Source organism: Odontesthes bonariensis, chromosome 15 (genome assembly GCF_027942865.1).
Source record: "Odontesthes bonariensis isolate fOdoBon6 chromosome 15, fOdoBon6.hap1, whole genome shotgun sequence".
Classification (NCBI taxonomy): Eukaryota; Metazoa; Chordata; class Actinopteri; order Atheriniformes; family Atherinopsidae; genus Odontesthes; species Odontesthes bonariensis.
In genome coordinates this window covers 37,093,266-37,117,398 of record NC_134520.1, presented here as the reverse complement: position 1 = coordinate 37,117,398, position 24,133 = coordinate 37,093,266, and the positions used below count along the sequence as shown (strand labels likewise).

At 45.1% G+C, this 24,133-nt stretch overlaps 1 protein-coding gene across 3 annotated transcripts in view; it reads left to right on the top strand.

The window, feature by feature from the left end:
* The first annotated feature begins 666 nt into the window (after positions 1-666).
* Positions 667-24,133, top strand: part of frem1b (Fras1 related extracellular matrix 1b) — a 76,200-nt gene continuing 52,733 nt past the window's right edge. For 2 of the 3 annotated variants that reach the window (XM_075486101.1, XM_075486103.1), the window contains exons 1-12: positions 9,183-9,252; positions 10,539-10,901; positions 10,985-11,079; positions 12,084-12,343; positions 12,435-12,634; positions 14,539-14,862; positions 16,489-16,597; positions 16,671-16,802; positions 21,397-21,741; positions 21,987-22,129; positions 22,214-22,410; positions 22,480-22,570. In XM_075486101.1, coding sequence (XP_075342216.1) covers positions 10,665-10,901; positions 10,985-11,079; positions 12,084-12,343; positions 12,435-12,634; positions 14,539-14,862; positions 16,489-16,597; positions 16,671-16,802; positions 21,397-21,741; positions 21,987-22,129; positions 22,214-22,410; positions 22,480-22,570 — 2,133 coding nt within the window. In that variant the 5' untranslated portion in view covers positions 9,183-9,252; positions 10,539-10,664. Of the gene's footprint in view, positions 726-9,182; positions 9,253-10,538; positions 10,902-10,984; positions 11,080-12,083; positions 12,344-12,434; positions 12,635-14,538; positions 14,863-16,488; positions 16,598-16,670; positions 16,803-21,396; positions 21,742-21,986; positions 22,130-22,213; positions 22,411-22,479; positions 22,571-24,133 lie in introns of those variants that run through there. The other variant, XM_075486102.1, reaches the window with a different exon arrangement.

The following is a 24,133-nucleotide window of genomic DNA, read 5'->3' as shown; positions in this document are numbered from 1 at the left end:
TTTATGTATTTTAATGCTTCTTCCACTCCTGCTGCAATGCTTTTATTTTATGTAAAGCACTTTGAATTGTTTTGTACATGAAATGTGCTACAAATAAATTTTATTTTATTTTATTTTATTTGAAAATAAATTATGAATTGATTTGAACATGAAACTTGAGACCTAATTCTGGAAATGTGACAATTATTCCGCCGTTAGTTACAGTTAATAGTTTTACTGTTTTAAAGTATCCGTAAAGAAAGGTGCTGAGTTTATTCTTCATGTAATTCACACTGATGAACTCAGAAAAAGTCTTAAAAACACTGTGTGAACATAATCTGTAACAAAGACTTCTTCTCTGCAACAGTTTACCTGCTGAAGTCTGTTTCTGTTTACAGTACAGAGTGTTTTACTGTGAGGAAAACACTCAGCTAACAAAGGAGACGACCTTTTATTTCTGTGAGGATCAAACTGAGCAGACCCCCACAAACAGCCTGAGAGTCTGAAGCTCGTCTAAGGTCCGTTTATCTGACTCGCAGGCAGGCGTGGAGACGTAAAAAGCTCTCAGCACACTTCCTGTCTGCTCTGGCTGCAGGACAGCCTCCGTCTGCCTCCCTGCGTTTGAAGCCGGACGTGTTGGGGTGACGGCCAGCTGTGGACGGGGGGGTGTCACCGGATTCCTGGCCGTCTGAGGGAGTGCAGAAGCAGAAGGAAACCGGGGCGAGCAGGAGCTCCAGAGGCTGCAGGTACGTCCAGCTCTCTTCTTCATCTCTGACCAGCCTCACACTGGAACAAATCAAAGTCTTACCAAGTAGATTTGTCTCATTGAGTGTCTCATTACACTTAATATCAGACACAAATTCCTAACAAGCACTATTTCAGCCAGATATAGGGACTTGTTTTAATACAATACATCTGGAATATCTTGTTAAATGAAAAAGTCTCGAAAACAAATTGTTTTGAGTCACATATCATATGAAACAAGCTTTTTTTTCCATTTGAAGAGGTTTTTAAGCTAATTTCATGATCACTTTTATCTCAAAAGTCCCAAATATCACATTTTATTTCAAGAAATCTTGACAAGCCGATTTTCACAAGTTCCACTGGCAGATTTATTTGCTTATTTCAAGCAAAAACGTCTTTTATTTGTTGTTTTTTTACTTATTTTTGGAGGGGCATTTTTTCCAGTGCAGGCAGAAAACCTTCGTCCTGTCTGTCCTCTCGCTTCTCTCTGAGGCCTCTTATTCACGGAAAATGCTTGTAAACCAACTCAGTGAGTCCGTCGGCTTCACAGCCCGAGGATGGGAAAACTTTCTCTGCAGCCTGTTGCAGCGAGCTCAGCTTTTCTTTTCAGGGATCACCTGTGCATAAATATCAGTGAGAGGAAAGTTTGGCTTATTGTGAGAATGCCTTAAAGCATTCTCACAAATATTAAGTTCCTGTTTCTCTTTATTATTATTATTCTCCAGTTTTCGGCACCTAACTACTCCTGCATACTTTCAGCTATTTCTACAATTTTGGTATCAAAACGTTCAGCTCTTTCAGCAGATTCCTGCTGTCATCTATGGTGTTTTTAACTTTTACACCTTTTAAGATATTCAACTTTTATTCAATTTTTCCCGTCATTCAAATGAATGGAAACTGCTTTCAGCTCTTCCAAATCATCTTCCTCTTTCCAACTATTTCAGCATGCTTTCAGCTAGAGACACCATTCATACTTTAAATGGGTCACAAGACATTCAGCTATTACTAATTGTTTCAGCTTTTTCAAATCTTCAGCCAATTTTGAAATATGACAGTTTCAAAAACATGAACATTTTGCTCCTTCTTGATTTTTATGAATGAGCACACAGTTGAGTGCGTGCTGATGAGTTTCAAATTTTTCAGTTTTTTCAAACAAATTCCTCTAACTTTCATACAGTTTAACTTAGAGAAACAAATTATACCTTAAAGGGATAGTTCGGGATATTTGACATGAATCTGTATGGCATCACCATAACCAGTGTCGTGCATTCAAACTGACTTACGGTAGGCGTCCACTATTCCGGCACGTCAAGCCGTATCCAACGCATTCAATTCATTTTCAATGAAATCCGGCCGATCGTTGTCGCCGTGCTCGCAAAGCATGCTGGGATTCCGGCACGGCGAGCGGCGGACCTGCGGCACGTCAAAAAGTTGGGCTCGGCCAAACTTTATGCAAATTTGCCACGGCAGACGGAGTGCGTTATCCAATGGCAGTAGATCATGTGATCTCCTGTGTCTCAGCAGCAGCACAGCAGCTCTCCTCGCTCGCAGATCCGGATCCATGGTACAATATGAAATAATGTTCCATTGCTGACGATTTATACACATTCATTTCCCTCCAAAACTCAAATTTTTAGAGGGAGAAACTTCGGTTGGTTAAAATCACAAGTTATTTACTTTCCCCCGGAGCCATTTCACACGCCCCTCTGTACACACCCACTGTAGTAGCAACACGGCGACAACTAGGCATCCAATCCGGCGAGTTACGTTGACGTGCCGGAATAGTGGACGCCTACCCTTACCCCCGACAGTGTCCTGTGAGCCGAGTTCTTGTCCAGTGTTGGTCAAGGCGAAAGTAGTCCGGCTTGTTTGCTGGGGTCAAGAAATTAGCGCGTTTTTCTTCCCAAAACAGTACGTGTGCTAAAGAGTGATTTATTTCATCACAAAAACCGAAGCCGGCAAAAGTCACTCCTCGTTATCACTTGGGCCCTATACTGTCTCTCATTGTGTATCAGTGCGCACGTCATTCTGACCGCGAGCTGTGCGCACGAGTTCACTTTGTTTACTGCTCGGGAAGATGTCTGACAACGAGAGCGACGAGGAACATATTGACTTCCGTTCAGAGCCAAGGGGGTATCTTCATGAACCCGTTTATACTGAGGAGGAAGTTCGCCAAATGGACTTAGATCGGGCAGAAAGAGAGAGGGTGGACAGAGAAGTGATGGAAACAGAAGCTGGAGCCACTGCTGGAGCTGCGATACCCAGGGTGGCCGACAAATCCTGGTGCACTTGTTTGAAGTGCGAAGTAATGCAGACAGAGGTGGAATGTTACTGCTGACACGAGTGGGATTTAGTTATGCCCCAGATACAAAACCTTAGATGAGGATGTCGGCGGCCGCGGGACGGCTGCTGCCTGCATCACAAATAACGGTGACTTCCCTGCACTCCTGAATGCAGGCGTCTTGAGAACTTTTTTCCATGTTCCCAAGATCAACTGGAAGAGGCGTCCCAGACCAGCTGGACCCGATGGCCAGTTGTCTGCAGAGTAAGTGTTGAGCACTGCCAAAGAACAGAAAGACTCGTGCGCACAGCTCGCGGTCAGAATGACGTGCGCACTGATACACAATGAGAGACAGTATAGGGCCCAAGTGATAACGAGGAGTGACTTTTGCCGGCTTCGGTTTTTGTGATGAAATAAATCACTCTTTAGCACACGTACTGTTTTGGGAAGAAAAACGCGCTAATTTCTTGACCCCAGCAAACAAGCCGGACTACTTTCGCCTTGACCAACACTGGACAAAAACTCGGCTCACAGGACACTGTCGGGGGTAAGTCAGTTTGAATGCACGACACTGGTTATGGTGATGCCATACAGATTCATGTCAAATATCCCGAACTATCCCTTTAAAATGTAGGAAAACTTGTCCTCTTTCAGTCAAAGTAACTACTAAAGAGCTCACATTTACAGAATTTCAGCTAAGAGCCTTCAACCGAGATCAACCTCTCAAATTCTTTGACTAACTCCAATGTTAAGTTTGGTAGTACACAAAAAAAAATCACAAAATTCCTTCAACCAACACCTCAGCAACAGTTTTTACTGCTAAAATTGAACTATTTTCAGCTTTTTTAGCGTGGTCAGCTCATAAGCATTCTCACTGCTGTTTCGCAGGAACAGCTCTTTCTAGTTTTATTTATGTTGACTCATCCTGCACTCAGTTTTTATAGGAAGGCCTGATCCCAGCTCCTAATCTTGGCCCGAACCCTCCATTTCTAAGAGGTGGTAGTGGTCGTCTAGCCTTCAAGTTGCCTGGCTGACCTGTGTTCATCAATCCCTGAAAGAAAAGGGACCCCTTATCTCTGCAAACTGGAGCAGAAGCAGTTTATATCCACTGAATCTCTTCCTCAGAGTTTGGATTTTAGCTGAGCTGATGTAATCACAGCAGCCTGCCTGATTTCTGCTTTTTCAGAAAACTGTAAATATGTAGAAGTAAATGGTTTTCTGAATGATATCTGCTGTGAGCGTGTTTGGTGTTAAGATGTCATTGTGTGTTTCACTCCATAGGAACCAATCAGGAGTCAGAGTTTAGCTTAGTTTTACCCAACAACATCTAATAAAAGTTAAAGCACTAAACTGGAAGTGAAGCAATTGTAAATGTTAACAGGTATTCCACAAGGTTCCATGTTAGGCCCCCTGCTCTTTAGTCTCACATTAGTAATCTCCCTGTATAGTTGTATATATACCTCACATATGAACTATTTTCATATTTTCATATTATATATGTACCTCACATTGAGATTTATTCTTTTTTCTAAATTTCATTCCTGTTTTTTCTTGGAAGAAATTGCATTTTTGGACAACTGTTCCTTCCTGCCTTGGATGCTGTGCAGCTGGATTGATTTTTCCCAATACTTTTGTATATTTTACTCTTTTGTCATGATGCATCACCATAGCAACAAGGTGGTTTACAACAGGGAGCAGCTGATTATCATTGGAAAAGCAGAAATAATTCGACAACTGAAGCCAGAAATCCCACTAGAATTGAAAAGGAGGCGTTGTGGATGCAGAGCAGGAGCAAGGAGGAGAGAAAGAAAGAAGAAGTTCAAACCATCTCTGCCATCCGTCATCATGGGCAATGTAAGATCATTAGCCAACAAGTTGGATGAACTTCTAGCCTTGACAAAGACTCAGCAAGAATATCGGGAATGTAGCATTATGTGTTTTACTGAGACATGGCTGCAGGATCATATCCCCGACTCCAGCGTCTCTCTGCCGGGCTTCCTGACTATACGAGCAGATCGAGATATAAAGAGTAGCAGGAAAAGGAAAGGGGGTTGATTGGCAGTGCTTGTCAACAACAGATGGTGTCACCCAGGACATGTTACTGTGAAGAGTCGTCTCTGCAGTCCTGACATTGAACTATTGGCAGTAAGTTTTCGGCCATATTATTTGCCAAGAGAGTTCACCAGTGTTGTTTTGGTGGCTGTTTACATTCCACCCTCAGCTGTTGCCGACACTGCATGTGATGTCATCAGTTCCGTTGTTGCTCAGATACAGACTCAACACCCCAATTCTTTTGTGGCAATATCTGGTGATTTTAATCATGCCTCAGTCTCTGCTACACTGCCAACTTTTCAACAGTTTGTCAGCTGCTCTACCAGAGAAAACAAGACATTGGATTTGTTTTACACAAATGTCAAGGATTCATACATTTCCAAATCAAGATCTCCCCTGGGTAAATCAGATCACAACCTTGTTTTTCTCTGTTCAGCATATAAACCCCTTGTCCAGAGACTACCTGTCACAAAAAGGACTGTTAGAAAGTGGTCACAGGAAGCTGAAGAAGCCTTACAGGGTTGTTTTGATGCAACCGATTGGATTTCTCTTTGTAAGCCACATGGCGAGGACATTAATGCCATGACTGAGTGTGTGACTGACTATATAAACTTCTGTGTGGACAACACCATCCCCACCAGAACAGTGAGATGCTTCCCTAATAACAAACCCTGGATCACCAGTGAGCTAAAGGAACTATTGAACAAGAAAAAAAGAGCCTAGGGAGCGAGACAGGGAGTTACTGAGGAGTATACAGAAGCAGCTCAAAGTCAAGATCAGAGAGAGCAAGGAGGTGTATAGAAAGAAGCTTGAGAGTAAACTGCAGAGGAACAATATCAGAGATGTGTGGTCAGGAATGAAGAAGATCACAGGCCTCAAGCAGAGGGAGGATCAGATGGATGGAAGTCTGGACAGAGCAAATGAGCTGAACGCATTCTTCAACAGGTTCAGTTCAGGAACAAGCTCACCATCCTCCCCTCCTGTTCCCAGCCAAAGAGACATCCCACCCTCCTCTGACCCACAGCTTTCCTGTAACATCTCCACCTCCACCTCAGTCATGGATTCTTCTGCTTCCACTAGTTTGTCTTCAACCCAATCAGGAGATGCTGCGGTCCCCTTTGCCTCCCCCTCCCACTTTTCTGTTTCTAGAAGTCAGGTGAAGAGGCAGTTGGAGAGACTGAACCGGAACAAGGCTGCAGGTCCAGATGGTGTCAGCCCCCGAGTCCTGAAGGCCTGTGCAGAGCAGCTCTGTGGGATTCTGCAACACCTTTTCAACCTTAGCTTGACCCAAGAGAAGGTACCACTGTTGTGGAAGACATCCTGTCTGGTTCCGGTACCAAAGAAAACTCACCCTTCAGACATCAATGACTACAGACCTGTTGCCCTGACATCCCACATCATGAAGGTCCTGGAGAGACTCCTGTTGACCCACCTGTGTAAGCAAACCAGCACATATCAGGACCCCCTGCAGTTTGCTTATCGCCATGGAGTTGGAGTTGAAGACGCTATCATACACCTGCTTCAACAAACCCACTGTCATCTGGACAAAGCAGGCAGCACTGTGAGGATCATGTTCTTTGATTTCTCCAGTGCATTTAACACAATTCAGCCTGATCTGCTTCGTCTGAAACTCCAGAAGACTCAGGTGGAGGCCTCAACAATCACCTGGATTAATGACTACCTGACAAACAGACCACAGTTTGTCAGACTGAAGAATTGTGTGTCTAACCAGGTGATCAGCAGCACAGGAGCACCACAGGGGACTGTACTCTCACCATTCCTTTTCACTGTGTACACTTCAGACTTCCAGTACAAGTCAGACTCCTGTCATCTACAGAAATATTCAGATGACTCTGCAGTTGTCGGGTGTATCAGAGATGGACAAGAAGCTGAGTACAGAGAGCTGGTGGACCGCTTTGTGGCATGGTGTGGGAACAATCATCTCATCTTGAATGTTAACAAAACAAAGGAGATGATTGTAGATTTCAGGAGAAACAGGGTCAGATCAAACCCTGTTTCCATCATGGGAGAAGAAGTGGAGGTGGTTGAGGAATATAAATACCTTGGTGTTCATGTGGACAACAGACTGGACTGGAGACACAACAGTGAAGCCATCTACAAGAAAGGACAGAGCAGACTGTACTTCTTGAGGAAGCTAAGGTCCTTCAAGGTTTGCAACAAGATGTTGCAGATCTTCTACAAGTCTGTTGTTGAGAGCGTCATTTCCTCTTGCGTCATCTGTTGGGGCAGCAGCATCAGAACCAGGGACCTAAAAAGACTCAACAACCTGATAAGGAAGGCTGGTTCTGTTCTGGGGACGACTGTGGAACCTCTGGAGACATTAATGCAAAGAAGGATTTTGCATAAAATCAAGAGAATTATGGACAACCCTGAACATCCTCTCCATGAGACTGTTATCGGAAAACAGAGTCTCTTCAGTCAAAGGCTTCTTCAGTTTGGATGCAAAACGGACCGCTACAGGAAATCATTCCTGCCCACAGCCATCAGCATCTATAATAACTCCTTGATTTAATTGAGCTACATCAACATTTAATTTCCCTCTGGGATAAATAAAGTATTTTTGAATTGAATTGAATTGAATTGAATTGAATATACGTAACCGATATGAAACATCTGCGTTGTCTTAAGGTTAGAACGAATGGAGACCACACCGCTGCTCTTTCGAAGGTCTTCATTTTCCTCAACCTTGCCTCACTTTCCTCACCGAACATCAGAAAAAAGAGGAAGAGTTTAGGCGGGACTGTGTCTTTTGTCACGAATGTTGCTCCTCCATGAAAGAATGTACAGAAACCGAAAAAGAAAACAAAAGTTCCACCTGCCTAGTCTTATAAATGTCATAAAAACAATTAAAAACAAAAATTTTGTGGAATTATACACAAGCCAAATTAACCCTTGTTACATATATATATATAAAACTAAACTAAAAAACTCATTTTAAATCAATATGCTGTATGGCAAGGGCCTAAGTTTGCATGGGGACCATATGGACAAGTCACAACCAAAGTTAAGGGAAGGCAGAGTGGTCCGTCCCAATATTTTTGATAATATTCTAATGTAACGTTTTTTTTTTACATAAGTAGCTATCGGCCGGCCAATCCGACTCCGTGGTCACGCAGGATGTCTGATACGAGGCAGTTCACCTCCCGATCAGCAGGCGGCGCTACGTTAAACGACCCAATCTGGCAACGTCTATGGTGAAAGTGGCTGATTGGTTGTTCACCTTCCGGCTCCGTTCCTCCTCACAGCGAGCGATGGCGACCGGGAGAGAAAGGCTGCTGTTGGAGTTGGAGCTCGTTGATGTTGGAATGCAAATAATTTTCACCAAATGTTGACCGGCACACAGTAAACTCCATAGATAGATATAGAATGGCTAGATGTGTCACGTCTGAGTTTAGAACGTCCGCACAAGTCGGCCATCTTACCACAGGCAAGCTGCCTGGCGGGAGCCCTATTTTCTCTCCCGTTCGTATCACTGCCTGCTGTGCAGAGCGAGCAGCAAACACCGTAACAGGCGCGGCTGTCGGCAGGCGGCAGCAGGCAGTGATACGAAGGGAGAGAAAATAGGGCCAAGAGATTGTGAGGTCTGACTTTTTCCTGGAGAACCATTTTGTGATGCAAATGTATTACTCTGTTGAACGCATATTGTTCTGAGAAGCAAAACGCTTTATTTTTTAAACCCCAGCCAACTAGCCGGACTACCTTCATCAACACCAAAACGAGGCAGGACGCAGCAGGGGGTAAGAAGATGTTCAGAAATGATGTTGCTGATATGGGATGTTACACAGCTTCATGTCCCTTTAAGGAGCCATGAAAACCTGAAATCTTAAAAGTTTGCATGTCCCCCAGCAGAGAAACGACCCAAACAGAACGGGGAAGTGTCTGCTTTGACCCCCTCCCCCGCCCTGCACCCCCCCAGCCTCTGCAGCACCTCTGGGGTCACACACATTAACCCCGTGTTTCCTGCGCTGGGCTCCGGTTTGAAGTGAAACGAAGGGTGAAAGCCTTTTCCGGACGGGGGTGCGCAGCAGCGGGGGCAGAAGCCGGGCCGGCCCAATGCATGCTGGGAGTTTTCTGCAGGGTCTGCAGGATTCAGAGGAGTTTTGGTGCAGAGCAGACGTTTGGATTTGGAGCTGAAAGCTGGAGAAGGGTTGCAGGTTACTGAGGTTTCTGTGTTTGTGAGTATTTGAAGGATGTTTTCAGGAGTCTGAACTTATTCTGTGTTCAGCTGTTTGTTCGCCGTGTTTCTGCAAAGTAAAACCTTCTCCAGACAGAACCAGTGAAGAAGAAATCCATTATTCATGTTGGCGGAGGAAGTTTAGACGTTCGGCTTCATGGCAGAACAACCACAGGCCGGTGGGAGGTTGTTTAAATCACTCTTCAGTCTTTGTCCTATTCTGGTTCAGCAAAATGTTTCTGCTGCTGTCGGTTACAGGACAAAGTTTCTGTACGACACACACAGTGGAGGCTGAAACTGAGAGAAGAAGAAGTGTTAACCTGCAGATCAGATCAGATGTACTTTATTGATCCCCGGCTGGGAAAAGGATGTTAGAGCAAAATAAGAGAAGAATAAAAATACCTGCAATTTGAAATAAAGAAATATTGAGATAATATTTGGAAAAACCTAAATATGTTCAGTAATGTGCAAATTAAAACTATAGATACGAAATAATAGTGGTGAACATTGCAATGCAAGGCAATTCAAAGTGCTTTACATCTACATAAAATCACAAGAAGGCAATAAAATCATTAAAAAAAAACCATAAAAAATAATCATTAGTTAATTAATTTAAAAGAGTCAGAACCGAACCAGCAGCAGAGGTTTGGTGACAGTTTGATGAACTCTTGTGGATATTTAACAACAGCATCAGATCTTAGAGCCGTGTTTAATCAGTCAGTTTTATAGATTTCATGTGATCGTTGGTTCAGTTTGATAAGCAGCAGGTCGGTGCTGTTTGTATTTAATATTTAAGATGAAGTTTTATGCTGATGACACTCAGATTTAGCTCCCTGCAGTTCAGTCGAAGTTAAATCCTGACTTTCAGTCATTTCATCCCACCTGTCGTCAGCTTCCTCTGAGTTTATCACGTCTGACCTCGGCTCTGTCCTCCCAGCCGTAAACTTTTTTAGATTTCATCTGCAGGTCAGAGCTGTTCTGCTTGCTGTTATAAAGTGAGAACATGTTCCACCCTTCCTGGTATCTTTGCATCCACAGTATCCATGTCTGTCCCGGCTTATTTATCTGAGCTGACGCTGCTCTCTCAGGCCAACTGGAGTCAGAACCGGGCTCCCTTTTTAATCAAACCTTTTCTTTCAGTATTTCCCAGGTTTTAACCCTTATTACATCATCGTCTGTTTTTACTCTGCTTTTTATTTTTAAATCAGCTGTTTTCTATTGTTTTTGTGTTTTGATCGTGTGTTTAAACGTGCAGAAATAAAGATGATGCTTGTTTCCTGCCACCAGGCCGAAGACAAGAAGAAGAAGATGAGGCTGAAGCAAACTGACTGAGACCCTGAGATCTTTCCTTCCTATAAGCTGAGCTTCAGAATAAAGCTGAAACGGTGCATCGAGGCCCCTCAGGGACCCAACATGGCCGCCAACATGGCCGCCATCGTGCCGCCGCTGCTGCTGCTGCTGCAGGCGCTGACGGCCGTCTGCGGCCGCTCTCTGGTGCTAGTGAACTCCGGCGTGCAGGTGCCCAGAGGCCGCTCGGTGTTCATCACGGAGTCGGAGCTGCGGCTCAGCGTGGAGCCGAGCGCCGACTGCAAGGTGGAGGTGGTGATGAACGAGCCGGTGACTCAGAGGGTGGGGACGCTGACGCCACAGGTGAGGCCAGAGAGCGTCCGCCGGCCGGGCACACGGCGTCCGGCTCAGCGGCGTTACCGGCGCTTTGCTCTGTGTGTCTGCAGGTGTTCGACTGCAGCTTCCTGCAGGACGAGGTGGAGTACGCCCACAACGGCAGCCCTCTGCTGGACGAGGACGCCGTGATGCTGAGAGTCTACAGGTCAGCTTTAACTCCGAGCTTCTGAGAGAGTTAACACCTTCTCTTCATGCTCTGAAACATAAAGATAATGTGTAATTATTTATTACATAAATAACAACAACTAGAAAGCTGCAAGCAGCCTCGAGCCTTCAGCTCTGCCCACATGCAGGATACCCTCTGCGTACGTACGAGTACATAATAAACAGCAAGTTTCTCCATGAATCCCCCCCCCATGTCTTAAGAGTAACCTGGTCAAGTTTGAAGTTTTTAGCATTAAATCTGTAGGAGGAGTTTGATCATATGCGAGTTGTGGAAAAAAAAAGATGTTTCCGACCACCAGCAGGTGGCGCTATAGGTGGATGTCGTTATGATAATATGTACGCGTTCAGGCTGGGTCCAGCATTCACCGTATGGAGTTTGGGACAGATTGGATAATGTATGTGGGAGTTATAAGCGACTTCATTTTTTGTGGCGAGTGATGGCAAGTCATCAAACTTTGAGGCGTCGTCACGGCCACGCCCTTTAAGTTTTGAAAAAGTTTCCCCATGATTTTTCCCTCCATGTCTTAAGAGTAACCTGGCCAAGTTTGAAGTCTGTAGCATTAAATCTGTAGGACGAGTTCGATCTTATGCAAGGCGTGGAATCGGTCAAAAATGGCACGAAAACTCACTTCCCATCCAAAATGGCCGCCTTCCTGTGGACGTGGGACCATGGCGGCCTGAGACTTTTTTATGCGTCTGGGCATGATGAATGAGTGTACCGAAAGCCCAATGCGGGGACCATTTTTAAGCATCGTAGGGGGCGCTACAGAGTCAATGAGCGACTCCCGAAAATATAAAGTTTAGATTCTTTCATGTCGTCGACTGGCAGGTGGCGCTCGCAAAATTTCAAGAGTTTTTGAGCACGTTTTGCAAAGAATAAGAAGAAGAAGAAACCTTACAGATACAATAGGGTCCCTAATTAGATCCCTAATAATAATAATAATAATCAGATTAAAGCCTGATGGACAAACTGTCCGTGTCCAGGTTCACGTCCTCAGACACGCTGGTGGAGACCGTCGTCCTCAGGATCCGGGTGGTGGACCCGGCGTCCCGGGTGGTGCAGCTGGGCAGCACGCCGCTCGTGGTGCCTCAGTTCCTGGGTTTGTCCAACGCCATCAACGGCTCGGTGCTGAACATCAGCACGCCGGCGGGCCTGGTCTGCACCGTCAGGCTGATGGGCGGCGCCGCCGGCGTCCCGGCCGCAGGTCGGCTGGTCCGGGAGGAGGACTCCTCGCAGAGGAAGGGTGCGTGGAACATCTGGGACTGTGGGAACTTTAACTTTTATCTCAGTCCAGACGACACAAACCCAAATGTTTCTGTTTTCTCGTCTGTCAGGCCGCCAGGCGGCGCCGCTCTGTCCGGGGAACACGCCGTGTCACCACGACACCGCGCAGGTTCGCTTCCTGAAAACCAGCTGCCAGGACTTCCTGAGCTCGGGCCTGAAGTATCAGCACCTCAGTCCTCCGTCGCCGCAGATCGACTACGTTCCCGTCAGGGTGGAGCTGCGGGACAAGGCTACCAGGGCCCTGCTGGAGGTACGGGCAGAAACACTTCAAAGTTTGTTTTATTTTTATTTTTTATTTTTTTAATTTATTTTAATTTATTTTAATTTATTTTAATTTATTTTTTTTAAATTAAATTTAAATTTTTTTTTTTTTTTTATTTAAATTTTTTAATTTTTTAATTTTTTTAACTCGTATTTTATTTTCACAAAGGTATTCCATTCCATACAAACAGTACACATTTACATTTTTGCATTATACTTTACACCATCACAGCTGCTTAGCTATCCACTTCAACTTATCCTACACAAATAAATAAGACTAAATACACACATGAATAAATAAAGAAAAACACGAAAAGAGGGTAAAAATTATGTAGGTAAATGAATACACAAAGTAAATGAAAGTAATAATTACAACTAAAGTACACCTCTCTTATTGTATTAATGAACACATTACAGGGCTCCATCTCTTTATAAATATGGGTCTTTGTAACCTTATTGCATATGTAATTCGCTCCATCTCATACAATTCCCATACTTTTTTAAGCCACACATTATGTGTTGGTGGTTCTGGCTTTAACCATCTTATTGTGTTTTTTTTTTTTTAACATATCTTTATTGCTTTTTGAAATTATACAAGAAAAGCTTTGTACAGAAGCATGAAAGCGCCGTATAATACACAGAACGAGGTGAACAAGCTGCAGGTTTTTTAGGGTTTAATGGCGAGACACGGCAGCAAAAACAGGGATTTTTCATGTGGTCAATTCTGAGATTTTGGGCCAGTCTGCACTGGAAAAAATCTAAATCTTACCGAGTAGATTTGTCTAATTGAATATCTCATTACACTTGATATGAGACACAATTGCCTGACAAGCACCATTTCAGCCAGATATAGGGACTTGTTTTAATACAATACATCTGGAATATCTTGTTAAGTGAAAAAGTCTTGAAAACAAATTGTTTTGAGTCACATTTCACATGAAACAAGCTTTTTTTTTTACATTTGAAGAGGTTTTTAAGCTAATGTCAAGATACTTTTTAACTCAAAAGTCCTAAATATCACATTTTATTTCAAGAAATCTGGACAAGCCGATTTTCACTAGTTCCATTGGCAGATTTTTTTGCTTATTTCAAGCAAAAACGTCTTTTATCTGTTGTTTTTTTACTTATTTTTGGAGGGGCATTTTTTCCAGTCTGCTCCTTCAACATGTGTTCTTTCAACCTGCTATAAAGAAAACGCTGAAAACATAAATTAAAATGTTTATTTTATTACATTTTGTTTACTCGCTGCAGCAATTTACCAAAAAGTTAGCATTCCAACGCGCCACGCCGAGCTTTGTCTATTTACTGAAGTCTGTCATGACCGGTATCGTTGGAAAGCTCTGAGTCTCCTGCACAAAGATATGAAACCCAAATAATGACACTTCCTTTCTAGCAGTAACCAATCAGGAATGTCTAAAGGTGGATTTATAGCTAATGACAAAATCTCATTGGCTGCTAACGTGATTCGCTCAGACATCAATATCAATATCTCAGCCTATGGAGCACCTACTTACACCAAACTTTCCAGTTATACACTTAGCAGTATTCTGAAGATATTTACAGAAGGATTTGTTGATAAATCATTCCTGGCCTGATTTATGTGACATTATAATAAAAAAATATGGTAAAAATCGATGTTTTTTAGGCTATGGACAGTATATTTTGATTTCCTAGGAAATGAAAGCAGATATCCTGAAATCCCTCTGTAATGTTCTTTTCACTTTGTGTGTAAACAAAATGAAAAAATAATTTTGCACCTGGCTTTATCATGTGTTCAGATCTATCTTCTGGAAATATATGCAAATTTGTGCATATTTAATGAGATAATGCCTAATTTGCATAATTAAACATACACATTTCTAAAACTTTTAATACATTTTTTTTTTCATGTAGTCGGAGGCAGTGTGGCTGCCGGTTCTGATCCACGGTGCCATGCAGAACCAGCCCCCCCGGGCCGCCTTCATGGCCTCCCTCATGCTGGAGGTCGACCAGTTCATCCTCACGCCGCTCACCACCGCCGGCCTGGACGCGAAGGACCAAGAGACGCCGCAGGAGAGGCTGGTCTTCAATGTGACCGCCCCGCCCTCAGAGGGCTTCTTCACCCACCTGGAGGACCACACCAGGCCGGTCCACTCCTTCACCTGGCTGGACCTCCACGACATGAAGGTGGCCTACCAGCCGCCCAACGGCAGCCAGAGCCACCGCAGGAACTATGAGGTACCAGAGTCCTGAGTTTAGATCCACATCTGGTCTGAATATTTCTGCTTCTTTTGAACAAAACGTTTCCTCTGAGTTCAAACAAACTCAGAACCAGAGGTGGGTAGAGCAGCCAAAAACTGTACTCAAGTAAAAGTACTGTTACTTCAGAATAATATGACTCAAGTAAAAGTAAAAAGTATTCATCCAAATAATTACTTGAGTAAGAGTAAAAAAGTGCTCGGTGAAAAAACTACTCAAGTACTGAGTAACTGTTGAGTACACTGGAAAAAATGCCCCTCCAAAAATAAGTAAAAAAACAACAAATAAAAGACGTTTTTGCTTGAAATAAGCAAAAAAATCTGCCAATGGAACTAGTGAAAATCGGCTTGTCAAGATTTCTTGAAATAAAATGTGATATTTGGGACTTTTGAGATAAAAGTGATCTTGAAATTAGCTTAAAAACCTCTTCAAATGTAAAAAAAACCTTGTTTCATGTGATATGTGACTCAAAACAATTTGTTTTCAAGACTTTTTCATTTAACGAGATATTCCAGATGTATTGTATTAAAACAAGTCCCTATATCTGGCTGAAATGGTGCTTGTTAGGCAGTTGTGTCTCATATTAAGTGTAATGAGATACTCAATGAGACAAATATACTTGGTAAGATTTAGATTTTTTCCAGAGTAACGTCTGATTTATTTGTTAACACAAGCATTCAATCAGACAGACAAAAATACTAAATAATCATCTTTAGGCAAATTAGAGTTCATCCAATTGATAAAATAAATTAAAACTAATTAATTAATTATAAAATAGCTTAAATTAGAATAATCCAGGTAAATTCAAGAACTTCAATAAAAAATAAAAGAGACTTAGGAAATGTTTAAAACATATGTAACCCATATGTAACCTAAAAAACAAACATTCACCTATCCATGGGGGAAAAACGAGTTTAGGAAACTTAGCGCTACATGTTTCCTCAAGTTAGATGTTGAGTTTCTGCTGAAATGTGCGTTTGTTTTGGTTGCCACAGAAGACACATAATGTAGCTGCTGTTTCTCACTCTTTGTAAGGTAAACATGCTTTCAGTATGAGGCCTCGTCTGCGTCTTCATTTCCCACCGTTGGTTCTGACATTTTTCATCTGTTTCTTTCTTTGTTTGCTACGACTGCTAATGCTAAAGCTAACCCGTCCCGCCGCTGAGATCGAGTACGGTCACGTGACCAGACCGCACGGCTGCGTCTGATTGGTGGAACACAGTCAGGTGGTAGAGCCTTTGGCGGAAGTCTCTCTCTCTGTCAGAATAAAACATTAAAATGAGGCGTACGCGGGGGGATAAAAATAATGAGGCGTAGAATACCAAAGAGGTAAGAAGAAAAGTAACCAGCTCATTGTAGCCTAATGTAGCGGAGTAAGAGGGCAGTTTCTGCTGCACACATCTACTCAAGGAAAAGGAAAAAGTATAGAGATTTAAAACTACTCCTAGAAGTATAATGCTTTCAAAAACTTACTCCAGTAAATGTAACTCGTTACTGCCCACCTCTGGTGTGAATTCAGTTTGTTAGAAATCATTTTGTGCTTGGTGCGTGTATGAATGAACGTTCTGTTGGTTGTTCACCCCCCCCTCCCTGTTTCTGTGTCAGGTGGAGTTCCAGGTTATAGACGGCTCCTTTATGACCAGCCCGCCCATCACGCTCCACATCTCCATCAGGGCGTCGGAAACAAACGCCCCCAGAGTGTCCTGGAACATGGGTACGTTAGTGCCCTCTGAGTGAATGTCATGATGTCATGATGTCATGATGTCTGAGCGTCTCTGGTGTCTCAGGTCTGGACCTGTTGGAGGGTCAGTCCCGACCAATCACGTGGGAGGAGCTGCAGATCGTCGACAACGACAACATCCAGGCCGTGTTCCTGGTGGCCGTGGACGGACCCTTACACGGACGCCTCAGTGTCAGAGGTGAGGGGTGAAAGGTCATTTTCAGCTGACCCGAGCGGCTCGTTACACAGAACCGCACACAGGTTACGTTTGTTACGTTTCCAACAAACCAACAAACATCGAGTTTTTCATAAAGTGCATAAAACTAGGGCTGGGCAACGATTAACATGTTTAATCTAATTAATCACATGATTTGAGGGAACTGGAGATGCTGCAGATTACAGCATCTTTGCAGCTTCTTTTAGTAAAACTGTTATCAAGGCGTCTTTATTTTGTGTTTGAAAGAGTTTAAACTCCAGTTGTGCACGGGGTCACGGACAGGTGATGCTGCACCTGCAGGAAAGTTTCAGTTCTGTCCAACAGCTGCACGTCTAAACCCAGCTGACTGTGTGACTAACTGCTCTTTGTACCCTGGTGGCGTGCAGCTTACTTAAGCATAACCCGCGTTTAATCCGCGAACTTAGCGTGTCCGCTGTTCCTCTCACACTGACGACCCGGGCTGCCGCGTCAACTCGACTCGCCATTCGACCCGTGTCGGACCCGCGTCTTTTTGCCAAGCCGAGTTTGATGTGAAAGCAATGGACGCGGGATGGACGTGGGCGTGACGTGAGGAGTTTAAAAGACAGAACGTGGTTCCAGTGGTTGTCGAAAGTTTGTTACCTTGCGCCAAGTTCCACAACTAAGTCGAAGGTTTGCCGCGACATCCGAAAATGCTTTTTCTCCACTCGTCGTCGTCCAAACTGTTCAGAGCATTAGACCTAAACACCAACCCTGGTGGTCTTGCTGTCTTCCACACTCTTCTTGCAGACACACGTGTGTTCAGAGCCGTGACAGCTAAACGTCTTCGTCGATAGCGTCGACGCTGTTCGCGTTCTTCTGCTTCAAATTGTCGCTGGATTTCCTCAACTTGGACATTATAGTGCTCTTGTATTCTCCGCATATGTTCTTCGGCGGCATCCCACGTTGTGACCATCCAGGACAGCAGTTGGAAAAAGGATAATTTAGGGAGTTATTTCTGCTGTTAAAGGGAGTGTCGAGTCATGTGTGGCCTGAAGGCATCGCAGAGGTTAAAGGCTCCTAATGGAGTTATCTCCTGGTAAGAACATGCACATTTAACCAGCAGAAAGCTGCGTGCCGTCTCCCCCATGAAGCCGGCTGTGCGGCGCTCGCCCTGCCGGCTTCTCCTCGTCCTCGCCGGCGTTCCCCACTCTCGGACGGGAGTTCCCAGAAAGTGTCATCTGGCCCTTTTCCGCCCTTTTTGCTCCATGTGCTGCCCCTCTAACGGGGGCTGTGGCAGCATATGTCTGCTGTCCCTGCACGTGTTTCCTAATCAGGTGTAAAACGGGGCCGGGGCCACTTCGCCAGGGGCCGCCGCCGCCTCCCTCTCCGGCCACGTCTGTCGCTTCCAGCCCGGCGAGTCGTGAGGACGCCTCTTTGTCTGCGCCGCAGCAGATTGGAGCGACTCCGGCATTTCATGCTGCCGTGCACAGGAAGCAGATGCACAGATGCACGGTCCCCAAACAGGTTTCTGTGCTACCAGCAGAGAGGAGGCTGCGGGGGGGCAGCCGGGGAGCTAACCTTAAATGTCCCTGTGTTCAAGGTTCGTCAGATTACAGAGAGCTGGGGGGGGGGGGGGGGGGGGGGGGGGGGGGCTGGGTGTACAGGAGCTCTGCACAGCAGGCTTTTAACACTGGAAAAAATCTAAGTCTTACACTGGAAAAAATGCCCGTCCAAACATAAGTAAAAAAACAGCAAATAAAAGACGTTTTTGCTTGAAATAAGCAAAAAAAAATCTGCCAATGGAACTAGTGAAAATCGGCTTGTAAAGATTTCTTGAAATAAAATGTGATATTTGGGACTTTTGAGATAAAAGTGATCTTGAAATTAGCTTAAAAACCTCTTCAAATGTAAAAAAAAAAAGCTTGTTTCATATCTTTTCATCCAAATTGTAAGAACTTTTTTGTTATTGTTTTGTTCATATTTTTTTGTTGTTTAAAAATAAACTACATATATTTTTTAACAATCAACTCTGAAGTGCGTGCAAGAACAAAACCCCCTGCTGCCACCCACGGCCTTTGTTGGAAAATATCATTTGGAAACTTAAAAGGCCGCGACAGTTGGATTAGCAATTATGGAGATGTTCTTTTGACTATTACTTTTTATTACTTATACTTATACTTACTCTTGTAAGCCCAGCTGGGAAATTACTTCGCAGTTGCAGCGTACAGACAGTAAAAATAAAAATAAGAATAAGAATATGAATAAAATAAAAATGTATGTACAGCAAAAGTGCAACAATGCAGTTGTGCGAATTGAGATACCATAATGATAATTAGTGCAGAACAATGATTAACTATTGTTATACAAAGTGATGGCATGTGGCAGGAAAGATTTCCTGTATCCGTCCCTTCGTCAGCGGAGCTGAAGCATTTGTTTCTCTTTATATTATTTTATGTATTTTTAATGCTTCTTCCACTCCCTGCTGCAATGCTTTTATTTTATTTAAAGCACTTTGAACTGTTTTTACATGAAATGTGCTATATAAATAAATTTGATTTGATTCTTTTCAATCCAACTTACAGTTTTCTCACAGCGAGTGTTTGAGTTTCTGGTCTGTCTTTGTTGCTTTGTGCAGCTGCAGCTTTGTGCACGTGGACTTTAGATCTTCTTTTGTTAGTTTTCTTTGCCTGAAAGTCTCCAGCAGAGTTATCACACCCAAAGCCTCAGCAGTGTCACGGAGCTGGATGAGTTTCTGATCTGAATGAACGAGCAGTAGAAAACCTGCAGAACCAAACAGCTTTCATCGGGACATGAGTTGGGAGGCTGCTGAAACTTCTCCCACTCGGCAGGTTTCCTCTTGTTCCTAAAACTTTCTCTGGGTGGTGCAGGAGGCAGCGGGGGGATGCTGCGTCTCGGAGGAGCGAGCAGACCCTCGGAGCGGCGACTCGGGGACAGTCACTGCAGGCTCGCTCCAGTGCCTTCAGCCAAATGGATGGCTGCCTGCCGTGCACGCACACACGTGCACACACACACACACCGTGGCGTCCTGTTCCTGCCTTTATGGGCCTGTTGCCCAACGCCACCTTTGGGCCTAATTACCAAGTTGTTTCCGTGGCTTGGCCCGCCAGCCGGCTCCCCTCGGTAAAGTTGTTAATGAGGTTCGGGCTTGCAACCGCTCGTCTCTCAATCTGTCTGCTGACCTTCTGCCTCTCTGGCGCTCGCAGGGAGACAGGAAGTTCCCCCCCGTCCTGGCAACCGTGCGGCCGCCGGGAAGGACGCCACGTTTTTACCCCACCGGTGTTCTTCCTCCAGGCGCCGACGCAAACCTGTTATTTCCCAGTGACGACGACGGGGATGGGAGGCGGTAATTGAATCAAAGTGCGAAAGCTTTTTGGCTGGAAACCATCCGCCGCCGACAGGACGCGTCCCTCTGACGCTGGGAGTGAGGAGAGCTGACAGATGGACACGCTCGCTTCATGTAGGACACCAAAGTTTCTCATGTTCGGGCCAACAGGAGCGCTGACAAACACGCCGCTCACACAGCGCTCACACTGCGCTCACACTGCGCTCACACTGCGCTCACACTGCGCTCGCACAGCGCTCACACTGCGCCTCGCTGCCAGAGAAGTGACACCTTCTGAAGGATGGATGTGAGAAACTGCAGAGGAAGTCACTGAGCTGAAGAAGAGATGAGGCACTTAGCGGCAGCCTGAAAGAAGAATCTGAATCTGTAAACACAGGAAATGATGTTTGGTTTTTAAGAGCCTGGATGGAGTGAATAAACAAGTTAAAACTCAGTAAATCCAGCCTCAGAGTGACAGCAACACGTGTGTTACTGTCACTCTGAGCTTTGGAGTTTTAACACCTGGGCTGTGTTCCAAACCGCATACTTCTCCTACTACTCCTACTAACTTTCTGAGTTAGTATGCGAGTTTGAGTAAGCAGAAGTTCCCGGATGCATACTAGATTCTCCTAAATGTTGGGTATGCATCATGAGGTTACTACTCATACTCAAACTACCCAAGATGCAACGTAACGTGACGTCGCCGATCGTCATTTCCTGTCAAAACGGCAGTTTCAAGCTAGCTACAACGAGGGAGCAGGATGCATTGTGGGTAAACGCTCTGCACACTGTCTGATCGATGAGTATGTAGTATGTACTATGGAAGTATGAAGTATCTAGTATGCGGTTTGGAACTTCTTCTTTTAACAACATCTGTAAACATCTGGAACTGTGGAGAGCAGCTGCTGGACCTCTGGGGGGAGGAATGTTGTCCCGTCCAATTCAATTCATTTTTATTTATATAGCGCCAAATACAACAAATGTCATCTCAAGGCACTTAAATAATAAAGTCCAATTCAAGCCAATTGGAATTCAATTAATTGTAATCATAATTATTCATAAAATAATCCAATTCGTTCATATAGAGCCAATTCAAAAACAGTTTCCTAGCTAAGGAAACCAACAGATTGCACCGAAACTTGTCTTCAGTCCAATCTCCCGTCTGATTCTTGGGTCTTTGTTGCTTCTGAAATGTTTTCAGGCGGTGGAAGGTCTGGTCTGGGCCTGAACTAATGCCAGTCGGCCATGTTTTCTCCTCTGCGCTGCTTCCAGGTGGGAAGGCGTTCATGTTCCGCGTCCAGGACCTGAAGGAGGGCGCGGTGGTCTACCACCACTCCGACAGCGACTCCACGCGGGACCACATCGTGTTCCGCATCAGCGACGGTCGCCACAGCATCCGACACAAGTTCCCCATCAACATCCTGCCGAAGGACGACTCGCCGCCCTTCCTCATCAACAACGTGGCGGTGGAGGTGCAGGAGGGCGGCGCCGTGCGACTGGAGGAGTACCTGCTGCTGGCCTCCGACCTGGACTCCAGTGACGACTACATCCTGTACCAGCTCGTCTTTGCCCCCCGGGCGGGGCTGCTGGTCAGGAAGAGCTCGGCCCGGGAGGCAGGTGAGGCTGGGGGGGGGGCAGTTTGATGAGTTTGTAACGCTGCTCAGAGTCAACATTAGGGTGTTCCCCAGGGTTCTGTTCTGGGCCCGGTGCTGTTTGCCCTGTTCTTGCTTCCATTTAAAGGTGTTTCCTGCCGTTATTACGCAGATGATATTCAGCTGTATGTTTATTTTAAGCCTGGGGACTTTTCTAAGATCTCTGACCTGCATAAAGTCCCTAAAGCTTCCCTGTTGGTGTTTGTGCAGCGGTACCAGTGGACAGCTTCCTGCAGAGAGACCTGATCCAGGGTCAGATCTACTACCAGCATTCAGGGGATGAGCAGTTTGAGGACTCCTTCGACTTCACGCTGTCTGACAGCCACCAGCCCCCCAATCTCTCGCAGACATACGTGAGTCGGACGAACCTGGTTCCGGTCTGAAGGCGCTCAGGTGTTTGGGGGGTCTCTGAGACTTCCTGTCCTCCCTGTGTGCAGACGGTGGTCGTCCACGTCTTCCCGGTGAAGGACCAGCTGCCGCTGGAGGTCTCCGGCAGCGTTCGCTCTCTGACGGTGAAGGAGACCGAGGTGGTTTACATCACTCAGGCTCACCTCCACTTCTCAGACAGGGAGAACCCAGACGCCGACCTGACCTACGTCGTCACGCAGCTGTGCTTCAGCCCGCTGCATCCTGGGTAAGTTCAGGTCCACGGTTCTGCTGATCGGGACCAGAATCTGAGGCTCATTTAGTCTTTTCATTTCAGAGTGATGGATGCAGGACGTCTCTTCTACACCGACAGCACCAGCGCCATGAAGAAGGACCACATGGTGCCGGTGCTGAAGTCCTTCACTCAGGTGTGCACCGTACAAACATCTGGGGCCAGCTGCAGATGAGCTGGATGAGGGCGCACCTGCTCCTTTATCGAGAATAGCTTGGTTTCAGTCATGTGGTCGTAAGGGGGCGCGGTTTTCAGATGGTTGTCAGGAAGTAAATATGGCGACTACGTCTATGGAGGAAACCGTTCCAGAGAGATTTAGAGCCAGTTTCTAGAATCTGATACAAACAATTAGTGAGTAAATATGTTGGGCGAGACCCGTACCTCATGAAGATGAGTGAATTTTCTGGAGAATATAAGGATTTGCCGACCATCGAGGCTGTGGACATAACCAACTATCTGGTCCTTCAAACATCATACTACACAAAACAACAAATGAAGGCCTACAAAAAGTATGGAGGTGTACAATTTTTTTGTAAGCGGATGGGTCCACAACCTTGGTACTAAACGGCTCCACGACGGAAATTGTTTGGTCTTCGCCAGGGTGAGTTATATTGTTGTCATATTATTTTATGTGTTAAGATGCAAGCAGTAACCCGGCTATACATGTAATGTAACCATAGCAACGCATCTTAACGACGACGTTAGCCTGACAGTCGTTTATGTTTCAAGGTAAACCACTCTCAGAGAGCAAACGAAACCCCGCTGAAGACTTGGATAATTGCGAAGGAGGATGGGGATGTCATTGCAGCTCATTGTAATTGCATGGCAGGGTTAGTAATTTATGTAGGCTAGGACTCAACGTCACCCAAAGCGCTAGGGACGCCTAAAAAGTCACAATGAAGCCCATATTAGACTACCGGAAACTTAATAATCATTACTAAGTAAATGAGTATTTAACAACACCCCAATGCTATATAAACACAGCCACAAAAACAAAGTTAGCAGTTAGCTAACATACCTCTGCTCCTCCCGACTGCAGACGTAGGTTTGAAATCCATTTTTTACGGCGTTGTTCTGTTGGATTTTTACATTTCTCACCTTTGTGTACGACAACCTTTGGTATTCTAAAAAAAACTTTTTCTTTTTCACGTGTAGAACGGTTGGAGCAGCCGTAAACAGCACAACACACGGCCATCTTGATTTTTTTACACAGCAGTTCTATGGGCAGACTTCACTTCCTGACATTCATCTGAATTTCGCGCGTTCGCGATGCAGCACTGTGACGTCACGAGAAACCAAGCTATTGTTTAACGGACAAACAAATTTTTTCACAACCTTTTTGGTGGTTGGTTGAAGATGTCCTTGTTCCTCTGTCCTTACTCCTCTGTCCTTGCTCCTCTGTCCTGGCTCCTCTGTCCTGGCTCCTCTGTCCTTACTCCTCTGTCCTTGCTCCTCTGTCCTTGCTCCTCTGTCCTTACTCCTCTGTCCTTGCTCCTCTGTCCTTGCTCCTCTGTCCTTACTCCTCTGTCCTTACTCCTCTGTCCTCGCTCCTCTGTCCTTACTCCTCTGTCCTTGCTCCTCTGTCCTTGCTCCTCTGTCCTTGCTCCTCTGTCCTTACTCCTCTGTCCTTGCTCCTCTGTCCTTACTCCTCTGTCCTTGCTCCTCTGTCCTTGCTCCTCTGTCCTTGCTCCTCTGTCCT